Below are 16,651 nucleotides of genomic sequence, written 5' to 3' on the forward strand. Positions count from 1 at the left end.
CTTGGAACTGGTTTTGCTTTTTGTGTTCAAGTGCACCAGTCTGGAAGTGGACTTGATTTGTTTCTCTGTTTACGTTCCACTTTTATATTGGGTTTTCAATTGGTCTCTCACTGATGTTGACCTATGGTTTTCCAAGTACTGTTTTCCAAGGCTGTGAACAGAGTTGAGTGCAGAGTCCATTAATAAACTTACTAACACTATTTATTACTGTGAACAATAATGCATTAATAAGGAATGAGCTGCCACAGATTTTAAAAGGGCTTTGAAAGCAGCTCATTAACTATCTGCTTAATAAATGCTTTTGAGCTCAGTGTACAGTTGCAGATAACAGCTTGTTAGGGTTTAAGTCTTGTCTTTACTAATTTTTCTCCTGAACTGCATGCACACTGGTTGTTATTTGTTTTACACTGCTTATACTGCATACTTTTTCTTAAGGCAAAACAACAGAATTACTCAGCCAAAGACAATCAGATATAAAATATTCATATATTATAATATATGTAATATATATATATTTCTGTCATGACAACTCTCGGGGGGATTGGCATGGTAATGTACATGGCAATGGTAATGTATTTGGTCTTGGCGGAATAGATCTGCTACACTGCTGCTGCGGCAAAGCAATATATATATATTTTTTTTTTTTGCTTAGTCCCATGTTCCTGAACTGCATAAATAATGGGCTGTGTCATGACAAGAGGTTGAGAAATTATTGAAAAATATGTGCAGAGAGCACAAGAATATTCAGAACCTTTCATTTTACTGAACCTTATTCTAGCATGTCTTTATTTAAAAAAAACAAAAAAAAACATTGCTATTGTTCAACTGTTTAAACTCCTTTCCCCCAGTATTTAATTATCTGTATTTTCTCAAAGTTTTAGATTCAAAATAACAATATTTCCTGAACAAATGTTCCTTAGGTGTATGCAAGTCTATTATGGACATATTCTATTAAATGTTCAGAAAATACCTCAGAATGATATTGAACAGCTTATGGGAACCATAACTCACATCTTGACCTTTTTACCTTTTCAGGTGCCTTTAGCTATTATTTATTTACAGAACAATGTGTTTCAGAACATTTTGTTTGTTTTGATTGGTTTAAAAAGCCACATGCTATGTTAAAGTTATTTATACTTGTTCCTGGTGCCATGTATTAAAGCCAGTTTTCAGTATTTTGGAAGCAATCTAGTGGATGCTGGAAGCATGACTAATACATTCTGTTCCAGATCTGATCTCAGTAGGTGCTTTGGATAAGGTAATTTCATTTATTTATCGTTTATCTTCTAATTTTGTGAGTTACTGTCAAATAACTCCAAAGCCATGTTATTATGTCCAGGGCTGCGTTTCCCAAAAGCATCGTAAGCTATGTAGATTGTAGTTCCAATGCCACCAATGGCCTATACGATCAATTTATCTCACAATGCTTTTGAGAAAAACAGCCCAGGGACCTGTACCAAGAAGCCGGATTAGCTGGCTAGCCAGGTAAGTTTCAGTTTAGTTTGCACCAATCCTGGGTTTTAGGTACCATGAAAGTGGCTTGGCTTTTAGCAGCGTTCATTGCCATAGTAACTTACACTCCACAGCTAACCTGCTCGGGGGCAGGTTATGTTCTGAGTTAGAGATCTCAAACTGAAATTGGACCAATCAGATGTGAGCAAAGTGACACATGTCTGACACAAAAAAGTCACTCCCCCAGTTTAACTTGCTCCAAATTAAAGTTCACTAGTACAAAAAAAAATGTCTGGCTTTAATGATACGAGAGTTATTTTATATGATTTATATAATTATATGATTTATATTATTCCATTCCACACAAGCAATTTTAGTTTAACAGTTATTATAAATTTATTTTCAATGAATGTTAATATATACAGATCGTATGTAATATAAATAAGCTGTAGAATCAATAGATAATGCTTTAAAAATGACTATGTGACCTTACAAGTTTCACTTGTGACTGCACCGATAAAGCAAGATAATTTATTGTATTTGTCCTCTTTCATGAACAAGTACTTTTTCATTGTAAATGCGTTTAAATTCATCATATTATTCAATCTCTTAACCTTCAGCAAAACCATTAACCTTTGACCAAGGCTCGTGATTGGCTGTTCGCCAGTGATGTCACACATTCATGCGCACATGCTCCACAAACTGCAGGATCAAAGCCTGAGTTGACAAAGAAAGTTGATGATCAGCATCATGGTACCAACAAAGCCGGATTGGAGTGGTTTGGTTTTGTCAACTCGAAACTAATCCTGTAACTCTGAATTTGTCCATCTACCATCATGGTACAGGCCCCATGTTCTTCAGCATATAGCAACAACTGTACAAGCACTGCACTACCACTAGATGTCACCATATCATTTACAATTTAATACAACACGGTAACAAGATACAAGAACAAGATACCTTTTGAAGGTTGTGACTTTTTACCCCCAATAAATATGCCTATTATGGAAAACTATCAAATGAATTAAATTAAGCATTTTCAGGAAGTGTCTTACTTTAAAATAACAATAGTATTTTTTTTTTTTAAATCCTGTCCTCCACAGCTCACCTCGCCTTTTCACTAAATCAACAAATGTAACTCCAGCTATAAGGTTTCCAGCTAAAATCATAAGTAGGCTACTTTTTTTATTGACTTTGGTTTCCACAATATTTTAATAACGCTTAGGCGTTTTAATAACGACAGGCTATATTTATTTATCATTTAGCGTAAATCTGGGGAACACAGGACATCATCTTGACAGTTAGAACATCAACAAAATATTATATCAACCAAATATTATTTATTCAAAACCAAGAGGGATTAAATACACAAACAGCTAATGATACTGTGGAAAAAAGAACACACACACACACACACACACACACACACACAAATGCGGATTTTGTTTTGGATACGTGTTTTTGAAACCAAGCAATGCTTAAAGTTGCCTCAAAGTGCACCACATGACACGGACAAACACTGCAGCCAAGGAACTTGTAATGTTACACTCAGTCATTATGGTTGTCATCCGGCTGGCTCATATTGTAACTGACAGGTGAAACTAAGACATGTAGATTTAACATTTCCTGGTTTAAACTAAAGGTATTACATGCTTTGATCAGACATTGAGATTTTATGTGTCACACTAATCAAATGCAGATAATAGGCTCCTAATATTTAAATCAGTTCACTGCCAAAGTCCTGGGAAACGTTTTGTATAAAGTTAGTATGGCCAATGCCAAAAGTTAACCATAAGGCTACAATATGCTCTTCTAGAGTAATAATATTTAACGTCCACATTTAAAAGTGAAGTTAAAGGTGTCCTTAGAAAATTATGGAGAATAGAAACGCATCAGTGCTGAATGGCAAACTTATGCTACATAAAAATTGCACCGATCTGATAGGCTACTAATAAACTTTAATCTGGTGATCTTGTGGGCTTCCTCCAATTTCCTCATACTGGCTATTTTGCACCATGTAAATTCTCTTCATTATCGGATCTTCATACGTTCTATAATTGTTGGGTTATGCGCAGCTTAATTAAAGCCATCCATGATTTGACGGAAAATAAAAGGCTTAAAAATATCTATACAGAAAGTGTAGATTAATTTGCGATTCTTTTGCAATTATTATACACACATTTGTTCTATAATAATGACTGACAAATGTCATTTTTCACATTTCAAATGTCAAATTTGATTACCAAATGCAAATAAAACAGGAAATAAAATGGAACGAATTGTTAAAGTCGAAACAAAATAAAACCGAAAAAAAGATAGCCTACTTCGAAACCTCGTGTGTTCGCTACAGGCTCCTTCATACGAAACTCCCTCTCTCTAAAACAGCATGCAATAATTGATCTTAGGCGGATGTGCACATACATGTGTGTGTTTTGTGTGGTTCAAGTCTCTTGCAGAAGAGGTCGCACGTGCACCTCCGCCACAGAGAGAAAATCCTCCTCCAGTCAGTCTCGCGTGTCTCACTTCTATGGAAATGAATTCCGTGTAGTCTGCCTCGCGCCACCGCCGTCCGGAAATTGAATGGGATATAGATTGTGATCCCGGAGGGAAACCGCAACACCTGTCTTGTCTAATAATAGTCTTTCTCTCCTTTATTCTGTAATCCATTGTCTCCTTGCGCAGATCAAATTTCAACAGTAACCTTGTATTAAATGAACACCCTCTACTGTTAATCAGACCTGTCATGGCCTAGAAAGTTGTGACATTTCTCAACTCGGCAAAGGTTTGTGGTGACACTCGCAGGCTATCAATGCGTGGTTGAATTTGCTTATATTTAATCATACACCTACAAACACGTTCCCCTTTTGTTTACACTAAAACCACAATATTCATTGGAATCTGGGGTTTTAGGGTGGGATTAAATAGCCTATGTTGTTTGCTTATGTCAAGATATTGTTTTCCTGGGCAACTGGACTAGTCACATCCACGCCTGGTCAGTTCTGGATATCCATAAGGTTACAAAATACAAATTGGGCCATTTTTTTCAATTTAAGCCTCCTGCGACTTGGTATTCAGCAAAACTCAGAAGTGATTCAGGGGCAAGAGAAAGTTTCAAGCAGCTATGTCACCTGATTTGGATTGAAAGAACTTGGGGGGGGGGGCTCTTTCTCCCCACCCCCACAGAGAGGAAGACCGCCCACACCACAGACAGTCGGCCCGAGACCCCTTATACACTTAAAAAGAGGTGGCACTCTGAGAGCAGCGTTCATTCAGCACTGCCTGAGTAAGAAGATTACTTTTACACTGCTCGTCTAGATACTCTTTCTCTCTTTAAACATGCAAAGGATGCTAAAGCCTCAGCCGCTCCACCCGGGAATGATTTTATTACTCTTATGGCTCTGTTATTTGATTGAAGATCAAAAAGTGCAAGGTGAGTGCACCTTTTTCTTTCTTTCTTTCTTTTTTTGCTGTATTTGTTTCTTCTAAATTATTACAATAATAATAATTATTATTATTTTGGCATGCTTTAGATATCAGTATGGGCTGCAATTCATTTAGAATTAAAGTCTTCCTTTAGAATGAAGGGAACTGCTTAAATACAAGACAACTGTAAAGTTTTGTTCTTGGCTCGCGCCTGCATTGGTGTCCTCGAGACAGGTGCGTCCTTACATGCACCATTATTTAAAGGGGAAAAAACATCCCGAATTTACTATACTAAATTAAGTGGTGAAAATTGCAGCAGAGCATTTTACCGTTATCTAAAATAAATGCACAATATTGTCTAAATTAGAGGACACCGAGATGCATCTTGCAAATAATAATAAAAAAATTAATAGCCTATTAATATGATAGTATTATTGTCTAGTAATAATGTGAAGAATGATTGTTTCGTATGAATGCATATTTAGCACATTCTCAAATCATCCTTTATGCATTAGACATTCGATTGTATTTTTCTCAGATAGTAGGTAGTGAAATTAAACACTGCCTACCTCGTCTGGTTTTCCAAAAATCAGTGGACATAATGAATAAAAAAAATGTGTATCATTTTTATGCATTTAATTATTAGAATCGCTTTGCGCATCTGTCATCAAAACGGCACGATCATTTTGAGAACAAAGTTTGATGAAGCTCGCGTGACTGTATGATTTAATTGGATTGTCTGGCGCGTGGTATCCCCGGCGCGAATGCCTAATTTAATACATAAACACGACTAATTCCCCTCAGGGTTGACCCGACAGTTCAAAAAATGTCTGATTCCTAGTCTAAGCAGCGGATAAATGCGTTTGTGTTGGTAAAAGCAGCGTTTGGAATGCTAAGTGTCTAAGTGTGTTGAAACGTGATGAGCGCAGACAGTTGGCACAGAGCGCTCGAGGAACTGGAGTCTAGACTGCCATGCACATTGTTTAAATAGGTACGAGGCTGTCAATCTGCCACTTACTTCAAGACAATAAATCTCTGCACGGTCTTAACATATTCGACGACAGGAAAAGCATATTCCCGAGCAGACCCGGAGCCCCTGAGTTGTCTGGCCGAAGGCAAGCAAGTGTAAAATAGTCGCATCACGTTGGGAAAAATCAGACAAAATACAGCGGGGGAGGGGGAGCAGGAGAGCTCCAGCTAATACAGGCTGCACGTGTTGTGTCTGGGTCATTGGCTTCAGACTTTAATACGACTGGCTCTTTTTTTTTTTTTACAGCTGGTAACTGCTGGCTACAGCAAGGCAAGAACGGGAGATGTCAGGTCCTCTACATGCCTGGGATGAGTCGAGAGGAATGCTGCCGGAGTGGGAGGCTGGGTACATCTTGGACTGAGGAAGATGTGCCAAACAGCACATTATTCAGGTGGATGATCTTCAGTGGCGGGGCTCCAAACTGCATACCTTGTAAAGGTAGAATCCCATGTTCGTTTGTTCAGGTGGAAACCTCTATTAGCATATGTTGCTATTATACCTCATAAAAACATATTACATGCATATTTCAAAAGTATAAATAATAATAAAAGTTACTGTGCTTCAGTGGTCATGCCCCCATCCTTACTTTAATATAAATAAAGTCACAAACATAGATTAGTAATATTAATGTAGAACAAAGATTCAGTGGCTTTACATATCATGTTCCTGTGTGGCTGAATTTTAGAGACATGTGATAATGTGGACTGTGGCCCTGGGAAGAAATGTAAAATGAACAGGAGGAGTAAGCCTCGCTGCGTCTGCGCCCCAGACTGCTCCAACATCACCTGGAAGGGGCCGGTGTGCGGCTCAGACGGGAAAACATACCGAGATGAATGTGCCCTTTTGAAATCCAAATGCAAAGGGCACCCGGATCTGGAGGTGCAGTATCAAGGCAAATGCAAAAGTAGGTAACCCACTGCTTCCACACAAAAGTCTTACAATTATGCAGGTCTGATTTTTAAAAAAGTACTGTCTTACCTTGAGAGAGATTTTAGCAGGTGTATCCAGTCCTACAGTATTTTCAATAGAGTTTATACTAGATAAAGTCAGTGCTAAAACACTAAAGAATAAAGGAAGATTTTAGGAAATCAAAAAAAGATCATTGGTTGTGAAAATGAGAAAACCAGGTAAAAGAGTATCATTCAGTCTTCCCTTCTCATCCTCACAGAGACGTGCCATGATGTCATGTGTCCGGGAAGTTCGACTTGCGTGGTGGACCAGACAAACAACGCATACTGTGTGACGTGCAACCGCATATGCCCAGAGGTCACGTCTCCAGATCAGTACCTTTGTGGCAACGATGGGATTGTTTACGCCAGCGCGTGCCATTTAAGGAGAGCCACGTGCTTGCTTGGTAGATCCATTGGTGTGGCATATGAAGGGAAATGCATCAGTGAGTGTCAACATTTGCCTGTTTCATTTAAATGAGAAAAGTTGAAAATGGTGGAATTTGTTTTCAGTTCAGAGTGCAACGATGGCGAAATCCCAAATGAATTCAGTTCCATTAGTCTTTTGTGACAATCCCAATTGTGATTATTACTTGCAAAGGAAAGTCATTTTTGTCTAATTGTTTCCTGATGTTGGCAACATCGTCTTGTGTGTTATAACAAAATGAGCGTGACACATTTATGAATTTCTATGTATGAAACACTAGTGTTATCAGTAAAAATTGACGTTTCTTGTCCCCTGTTGGTTTTTTAGAGGCCAAGTCATGCAATGATATCCAGTGCAGCGTGGGGAAGAAGTGTCTATGGGATTCCAAGATGGGTCGTGGGCGCTGTGCAGTTTGCGTGGAGTCGTGCCCAGAAAGTCGCTCAGAGGAGGCCGTGTGTGCCAGCGACAACACCACATATCCCAGCGAGTGCGCCATGAAGCAGGCCGCTTGCTCTTTGGGGGTTCTCCTGGAGGTTAAGCATTCAGGATCTTGCAACTGTAAGTAATAAATCTTAAAAGACAATCCAATGCTGCCCCCAGCAACCACCTCCCCAAAACCTCCCACCCCTCCAAATAATGCCTCTTCATTCCCTTGCTGCTGCTAAGAGTTAAGCTACAGAAAGGACTTAGGATTGGAAGTTCTTTGCATGTCCTCTTTGGCTGGCTTCATTAATTTAGCATTTTCTTCAGAAGAAAAACAAATGTTTATTTAAAAAAGAACCCACAAAATCAATGGAAATCAATTGATACATTGTAAAAAGAGATATATATATATATATATACATACATAAATGTTACTCTTTCAAGGAGTCCTTTGACATATTCATTTTCTTCATTTAACTAACAAGAAAACATGTGCGGACTAACTTTTGCAGTTAAAGACATTTGAATTCTAGTTCAGACTGACCTGTTATTGACCAGCAAATTGAGTTCATATTTCCCCTTTGTTATAGTGTAAATGTAGAGACTTATATAATCATATCAGCTTGTCAATTCCATATTCATGGTTATCATGTAAGTGTTTTATGAATTATGTTTTTTGTTTGATTTTGCCTTTGGCTGTAATCAGTTATTTCAAATGCACTATGACATAAATAGCTCTGAGGGTTTGAAACGACTTGAATCCTTTTCCTTACGCTCACATAAGGTGATTGTAACATTGGTGCTGTTGTTTAAACGTTACCTAGACTACCTATTTTGACCGATGGTTCACTAGCTTTGAGAATGGATTGATGAAGCTAGAGCTGCCATTAATGAGGGAATACCTACATTCCGATTTGTGCTAGCGAACGAATCAAATGATCAATGTGAACGAATGGCTTACCTTAATGTTCTTGTGCCTTAAGGTATGTACGTCATTTCAAGGGACCAACTTTATGATCACCTCATGGTTTGAATGACTACAGCATTTTACAGTTTGTAGGACAAGAAAATGTTATTAGTAGAGCAATGCTTTCTCAGTCTCTGCTGTTAGACATGTTTCGTTAGGGGAATTTGTGTGTGCAGTTCTGCTGTGGTCGTGTTGTCCTATTTGTTTGTGAGGGACTGCATATTTGTTTCATTGCTTTGCCTGTCATTTTTTTCAATGTTATTTCCAGAAATATATATATATATATATATATATATATATATATGATATACCTCAGAACCATATATACCATTGCTTGACCACGTAGCTAAGGTCAGCCGGTGCACAACCTGTGCATCCAAAGTAATGGATTTAAGACACAAAACCAGAAAAAAAGCAGCCATTCATGGAATGCAAGAGCACTTTTTTGGTCTTGATTCAAAAATCTGCCAAACAGACCTGAGCCATTAAAGCCTCTGATCAGCCCCATCCCATCACACCGCTGACTTCCTTCATTATGTACGTCTTGTTGCATAATTTTGGGAGCCAGAGCACCTGGTCAAGCTGTCAAGTAGCCTAAAACCCACTAGATTGTCAGAGGCTTTGGGATAAAGACAAATACTCACATACATTCTGCGCTGTTGTGGTCTATATTCATGCAACAGCTACCATGTATTCTCCCATATAGCCATTACCGAAGACCAGGAGGATGATGACGAAGAGGAAGACCAGGACTACATGGCTTATATCCAATTATCACCTGTACTGGATGGATAAAGCACCATCAACCAGTGGAACAGTCCTAGGGCAAGGAATCACGTCCACACTGTACATATGTGTATGCTAATTTATTTTTCAGAGAAAAAAGAAAAAAGTATACATGTAGTCCAGTCTGCTTGATGCTTATTTATACAGTGTTCTGTTTTATAATTTATACATTTACAGTGTCTGGCATACTTGTCTATCATGTTATTTTGTTTTCACTTATGTTGTCTTTCTCTTTTCTTCTTTTTATTTTTATTATGACCGAGAAATATATTTGTCCAAAGAGAAGCAGTGTTATTTATTGTGAGGTAAAATGCTATCATGTAAAGTGTGAATCTTCTGCAAGCTGTAAATTGCATTCCCTGAGCTGTATAAATGCTTATCAATGTCAATTCTGTATCACAGATATTTATTTCACACATACCTGCATGTTAGCTTGTGAGTTTATTTATGGGAAAAAATGGAAACGCATAGGGGAAAAAAATGTCACTCTTTAATGTACATGTATATTTCTGGTTTTGTTTACAGTTCAGTGTAATTGACCAAAGGGATTTTCTTGAACGTTCTTCAATGCTTTTGTGATATGGTGCAGCAGGATAACATTGAAAAATGAGCTGTTTCTCAGATAGGAAACCCCTGACAATTTGCTTGTGCAAAATGCCATCCATCATCAACAGCAACAGTTTGACATTTCGACGATAGGGCAGAAATTAGCAGTGGGTGATACTTGTTTGAGAAAACTGTGCCATGCAACTTTTTTGTCTTGTTTTTGCCAATATTCTGCTCTATATTGCTCTTGCAGAGCTAAAGAAAAGGTCATAAAGAGGACTCATTATCAAAACATTCACTTTTTCACTTTGTCGTCAAAATGTATTTTTATTTTCAGACATCTCAAGATAAAACAAAATTCAGTTATAAATATATAGTTTTGTATTTTTTATGTAAATGTCATATGTATATACAAAGTTTGATGTATTTGTACAGATATTAAGAGTGAAATCAATAAAAAAAAATACTTATCAATTGGTCACTGTGGTGTGGATTTTATTAAGAATTGAGTTTTGCCATTAGTTCATGCCATGTACTCATCCATTTATTAGAAAAGCAAAATAATTGGATTCTAATTCTCATTTTGTATGTAATTGAAGTGTCCTGGCTTCATTGCTTAAGCCTTAAGGGCCATTATATAAAATGTCATTCAACTCATTTTAACTGACATCATGAATCTACTGCCGGAAACCCCCCCCCCCCCCAAATAAACTAGTGGGGCTTTGAATTGAACTAAATTTCAACTAAATCAAGCCAAAATATTCACACAAGGACTTAACTTTCAGTTCAGTTCAACTCCCTACAAAGTCTTTACAGACACATGGTTCCTCTTATCTTCATCACTCAGTTTCTGGTGACGAAAATCAATCACATGCCTTTCTACTACCTACTGATAAAGCTGAAATTGCACTGCATTTTGGCTGAAAGACTCTAGTCTGACCTCACATGATCACAAAATTCACATCATATCAGAGCCATCACTGACTCCAAACATTGTTCTTTCCTATTATGCAAAGCTCCTCATAAAGTTGTCTGGTGCACTTTTGCTCATTTTTCAGCTCTGTACCGCCTTCAAAATGATCATTTTCTAAGCAATGATGTTTTTTTGTTTTTTTACACATATAGGCCATTTATAAGGCAACGGTCTCATGCCCAGATCAATTAGGTTGTCTTTGTCACATCAGTGACTCATTCTGACTTAAGACTTAAAACATGAACCACATTTTATCGATTCCAGGTAATGTAGATTTGTAATGTGATGTAAAATGAACATGGTAAGTGTAGTACTAGAGACTGTGCTAATGTGCTAGCAGAGATGACAGAGTAAAACGGTCACTGCTTTTTCAATTGAACGTCATTTGAAGCAGGCACGTGTTTTATTCATCTGGGCCCATCCCTGGAGGAGCATGAGAGTAAACAATTCTAGCCGCGTTCAGTCATTGAAGCTTGACATTTACCTCATCCTCCCGTCTCAGAAACATTAACACTAAACTGTCTTCAAGGGGGTTTGAAGGGTTGGAAAAACGAACCACCTGACAAGAAGAATTATTTTCTGAGGAAACAGAGAGATGGCATTTCAAAGTACACAGCAAGCACAAACAGCAGCAGTTACTTCAGTAATAATAAGTGCCAAATACTCACACTACTACAGATATTGTGTCATTCCAATGATATAACGTCCAGATTCGGTTAAAGGAATCACAGTAAAACTCAGGCTTTGTAAAGATATAGTTTATTAGATACAGAGTATATTATTTTTACAGGTCTGTTAAAGATAACACAGACAGGCAGAAACGGGATGTCTACTTGGCCGACCTTCTAGTCCTTTTGTCCCAGGAAAAGTTTGCTCCATATGACTTCACTCTCGGTTTTGGGACCCTCTTTTCTGTTATATCATAACTCCAACCTGTAAAAATAAACAAGCGTAGAGCACAGTCAGCCAAGTATATCTTACAGGCTGGATTTGGGAGATGTCCACTATTGCTGATGTGCAGTGTAAACACCAGGCCGGATAAGGCAGGGTGAGGATAAACGTGAATCTTTATGCCATAAACACAAACACAACTCCTTTTCAAAGCGGAGCGTCATCTCCCTCAAGAGATTTTTGGATGGGATTCTGATTGGATGATTGTACCGTTTAAAAACTATGGTCATGATAGTGGAAAAATGTTTAAATGGATTACCGTTCTTCTCGGCGAAAGCGATGGCGTCTTCCTTGGTGCTGAATGTCAGCACCATGTTGGACAGGGGGTCTGCCCTGGATTGGGAATAAAAATCACTTCAGACACTGGATTTTATTTGCCAATTCAAAAAGCATGATGTCCACTCACGTGGAGGCCCAGCCCATCAGTGGGTTTTCCCAGCGCTCCCTGGTGTCAAAATCCATCTTCCACTTTTGGGTATTTTTGACACCGGACTGCATGGCATTGCGGGCAGACACAAAGATACGGACCTTGCGGGTCTTAATATGCTCCTCGGGTACGCCAGTCAAAGTTGTGATGTCCTGGCAAAATGAGGGAGACAAAAGAAGAACTGGTCAACTTTGAGTACATAAGACAAATCTTTCATCAAAACCTAAGCATTAATGTGTGGTTCGCAAAAAACAAGATTCTCATTTGTGCTCTCATAAAAGAAGCTTTGCTGTTCTCACATATTTGCACTATTCCCCAAAGGGCATAAAAGCCCAAATACTTCCTTTTTTGAATGTAGACGCGCACCTGTCTAGACAAGCTAATTTCTCACACTCTCAAAATGCATCGAGACAGGTCTGCAGGTCAGAAACCTGGGCTTTCAGGTGTGAAGGTGAAAAGAACTCTGCAAACTTGAAGTGAATACTAGTACATTAAACTTAAAGTGTTCGCTCTGAGCAGGTGAATCATTCAGGGCATCAGTCGGTCTTCATTGTTGGACTGAATTTTTCCCACTGGCAATGATATGATTCCAGAGTTGTACTCAAAAAAGTAATTTTATAAATAAAAAAATTATATATATATATAATTTTTACAGAAAAACACTAAAAATACTAAATACCCTTTAATTGGTAAATTAATGAACCATACACGGTAAACAAAAAATTGTAAATGGTTTAACGCATTAAATATAATTATATTGCATTGTATATAATTTTACTGTAAAAGAGTGAAATCTGTGTTTTTGCAATGTGACATCACATTGAATTAAATCTAAATAGTTTAATTTCTTCTTAATTTAGTTATTATTAATGTACACTAGGATGTTTTTTTTACATATTTAGTTTAGTTTTGTTGTTTATTGCATTATTTTAGTGTCACATGTGTTACCCTGATGGTGTGTATGACCCTGTGCACCATCTACATAAAAGTACTGGCCATGTTTTATGTGGCTATTTATTGCACTACCTGAATTATTATTGTGGTTATCAGTACAATAATTATATTGCATTGTATATAATTTTACTGTAAAAGAGTGAAATCTGTGTTTTTGCAATGTGACATCACATTTAATTAAATCTAAATAGTTTAATTTCTTCTTAATTTAGTTATTATTAATGTACACTAGGATGTTTTTTTACATATTTAGTTTAGTTTTGTTGTTTATTGCATTATTTTAGTGTCACATGTGTTACCCTGATGGTGTGTATGACCCTGTGCACCATCTACATAAAAGTACTGGCCATGTTTTATGTGGCTATTTATTGCACTACCTGAATTATTATTGTGGTTATCAGTACATTAAGTAAAAAAATAGATTTGAATAGTTCCAGTAAATTGGTATATTAATATCACCTAATTTAGGGTAATATACGGTTGGTTATAAGGTGTAAAATATGCCATTTCATAATAACTGAAACATTGTCACCATATTTTTTGACCACAAAGTCCTGGCAAACAAAGCGGTCTTTTTTTTTTTTTTTTTTACCTAAATGTTTTCCCAAGCTCGATCTTCTCTAGGGCTGCACGATTAATCGCATGCATATTTAACGTGCATCTTGTCAGAAAGCCGGTTTTGTAATCAGCGGTAAATCTCCATCACCTGCGGGCTTCCACATTGAGCAGCATTACCTACACAGAGCCGTTGTTCGCTGACGAGCTGCTCAAAAAATTGCGCGAATATGAACGCGGTTTTGCGCAGCTCGTCAGTGAACAACGGCTCTGTGTAGTTAATGCTGCTCAATGTGAAAGCACATTTACCGCTGATTACAGAAGCGGCTTTACTGATAAAATGCGCGTTAAATATCTTATAGTGCAGCCCTAATCTTCTCTAAGTCTATTTTTTCGGATGCCGTGAAAATGTATTTATATTAGTGCTGTGTTCGATACATCGATACGACGACGTATCGTCACAGAGATTTGACGATACGAGTATCGATACAGCTGGCCCAGTATCGATATTGTGGCACGTGTGCAGTAGTGGACCGCGCTTAATTTGAATACAAGAACAACGTTTAAAATTGAGCAGAAAAGTGCGATGTTTCTAAAAAATAATGAATAGAGCATAATATATAGGCTATAACAAGGTTTAATCTGGCCGCAGAGGAACACAACTGGGATGCCTGATATAAAGAGACGTAATCCCCGAAACAGAGCTTCCCACTTGCGCAATACGGAAATATCTGCTGTGTGTGCTACTTATCTTTGTCAACCTGGCAACCATGAGCACGCGCGCTCTCTCTCCACTGAGAATAAAAGCGCTTGCTTTCTGAAAACAGCGGTTTTAGTTTTAGCTTGCAGTTTAGCGATCTCCACTTCAATATTCATAAGCAGCTGTTTTACTAAATTCTTGTGAGGTGAAATTCAGTGCAGTTCCCTATCATGATACGTATCGTGATACGTATCGTAACTTTGCTGGTGATACACAGCCCAAATTTATACTGTGCTTTCGTCCTGTAGATGCCGACGAACTGAAATCACTCAACTGCACACTTTCAAAAGAAATATTTCTCTTTACGTATCAAGTTAGTTCAATGTGTCAGTGTTTCTAAACTGCTTCAATGAATCTACACTGATGGGAAGTCAGCAACAACACACAGCCAAACCTCCCAGTAAGCAGCCACCCAAGGTTGTGAATCCTACAAGCAGATCCCCTTTCAATGCAGGATCTTCACACATTTCAATGGCCATTACAACTTCAAAGAATCAAATTTTCATCATTGTCTGTCATCTGCCACTTGATTCATAAAAAAGAGGTTCTTTAGCATGAACTGTGCACAAAAGGCTGCCAAACACTCAGTCTTCACGTGACAATCGGGCAGGCTGGTAAGAACATACAGTAGCATATGCTCTATTTTAAGGGGACAACTTTAGTGAAGGGGGAAAAAAGATGTTAGACTTCATAATGAACAAGACTTTAAACTTTGTCAAAGATGACTTAAATTGCTAGCTCTGATCCACACCAGTAACTTAGTGACAACAAAGATTTAGCAAAATGTCAGAACTTTCCATGATGTGTATCTAACCTTAGTATCACATTCAGCAGGCTTGAACATTTAAATGGCAAATATCACAACATGAAAATTAATCTTTTTGTTGAAAATGTTCAGTGCAATGGACAGCAGTGTCTTTGAACGAGACCCCTTTCTCTCGGAGCAGAATGACAATTAGTCTAAGCAGATATGCGAGACAATTTCAATGTGTGAGATTAATAAACCACAATATACATTTCTGGTTGAGAACGGATGAAGAAAAATATTATAATTATTATATTATATTATTAGTTGCTCCTTATCTACCCTACCTTCTGACCGAATAAGATCTTAAAATATTTTTTTGGTAAATACTGAAAAAAATCTTGCCATTGTCCTGCAAAATAAGAGGAAAATGTGTAAAAAGAGGGGGAAAAAAGTAGTCTAGACTTAGTCTTGCCTGCATACATAAGGAGAACAAAAACTACGAGGGTGATCTAAGCAACAGATGAATGCACAAAGGCCCATAGACAAAGCGAGCGACTGTGCCTTAAATACGGTGCTTCAAGAAAGAAATAAAAATAAATTTGGCCAGAGAGAAGGACCACAAAGGGAAACACTGCACTTTTCTCCTTGCATGTACAGGAAGCAAAATGAGAACTATGAAGTTTGACACTATTCACAGAGCCCTTCAATACCTGTATGTGCAGACAGAATGCCAGGCTTAAGAGCGAGGGAGAAAAGACTGGCAAAGTCTCCGTCACGTGAAAGCGTGTCTATATTTCTGACACCTCTGGCTCCTCGGTGAATAAAGAGCATGGGAGCCCTTTCAGAGTGGCAGACTGTGAGGCCGACTGCTTGAAGGAGCCCTGCGTGCAGCTTGGTAGAGCCAAGTGTGGCCGACAAGAACGATACCGAAGTGTAAACAAGAAAGAATTTGCTGTGCGAGCAGAACTACAAAATTGTTTTTTTTTGCCACTTTGTGAGCTCTGAAGTGATTTGTAATTAAATGCAATGAATCTTAAAGTGCACTTGTGCAAACATTAAATTCATAAAATGGCATTTTTCATTTCGAACGATCCTTTCAGAAGAGGTTTCTTGATGGTTTTGCTCGAACACTCTGATATTCAGATGTGGAATACAGATCTGTCGCCACACACATTCAATAGCAAATTCATGCACTGTCTGATGGCATCTGTCTGCTGTTTCTGACTAGAAAAAGAAAGACACCAATGACTCGTAATGTAATGCACATGTGTGGCCTACATGT

The 16,651-nt window shown here is 37.9% G+C and overlaps 2 protein-coding genes across 3 annotated transcripts in view; one reads left to right on the plus strand and one right to left on the minus strand.

The window, feature by feature from the left end:
* Positions 1–4,721: 4,721 nt before the first annotated feature.
* LOC107602023 (follistatin-A-like) lies at positions 4,722–9,619 on the plus strand. Of its 2 annotated transcripts, XM_016294410.1 has the most exons (6): positions 4,722–4,882; positions 6,152–6,343; positions 6,591–6,809; positions 7,074–7,298; positions 7,607–7,837; positions 9,376–9,619. In XM_016294410.1, exons 1-6 carry the CDS (start codon positions 4,789–4,791, stop codon positions 9,462–9,464), a joined length of 1,050 nt encoding a protein of 349 aa, XP_016149896.1. In that variant the 5' UTR covers positions 4,722–4,788; the 3' UTR covers positions 9,465–9,619. The 2 variants fall into 2 exon arrangements, with proteins under 2 accessions (XP_016149896.1, XP_016149897.1); XM_016294411.1 differs by lacking the exon at positions 9,376–9,619 and having other exon boundaries at positions 7,607–8,054.
* Positions 9,620–11,719: 2,100 nt separating this feature from the next.
* The window catches only part of LOC107602025 (NADH dehydrogenase [ubiquinone] iron-sulfur protein 4, mitochondrial-like), a 43,898-nt gene continuing 38,966 nt past the window's right edge, over positions 11,720–16,651 (minus strand). The window contains exons 3-5 of the mRNA XM_016294412.1: positions 12,332–12,504; positions 12,185–12,258; positions 11,720–11,907 (exon numbers count right to left, since the gene is read on the minus strand). Coding sequence (XP_016149898.1) covers positions 11,804–11,907; positions 12,185–12,258; positions 12,332–12,504 — 351 coding nt within the window. The 3' untranslated portion in view covers positions 11,720–11,803. The remainder of the gene's footprint in view (positions 11,908–12,184; positions 12,259–12,331; positions 12,505–16,651) is intronic.

Source organism: Sinocyclocheilus grahami, unplaced genomic scaffold (assembly GCF_001515645.1).
Source record: "Sinocyclocheilus grahami isolate Dianchi unplaced genomic scaffold, SAMN03320097.WGS_v1.1 scaffold317.1, whole genome shotgun sequence".
NCBI lineage: Eukaryota > Metazoa > Chordata > Actinopteri > Cypriniformes > Cyprinidae > Sinocyclocheilus > Sinocyclocheilus grahami.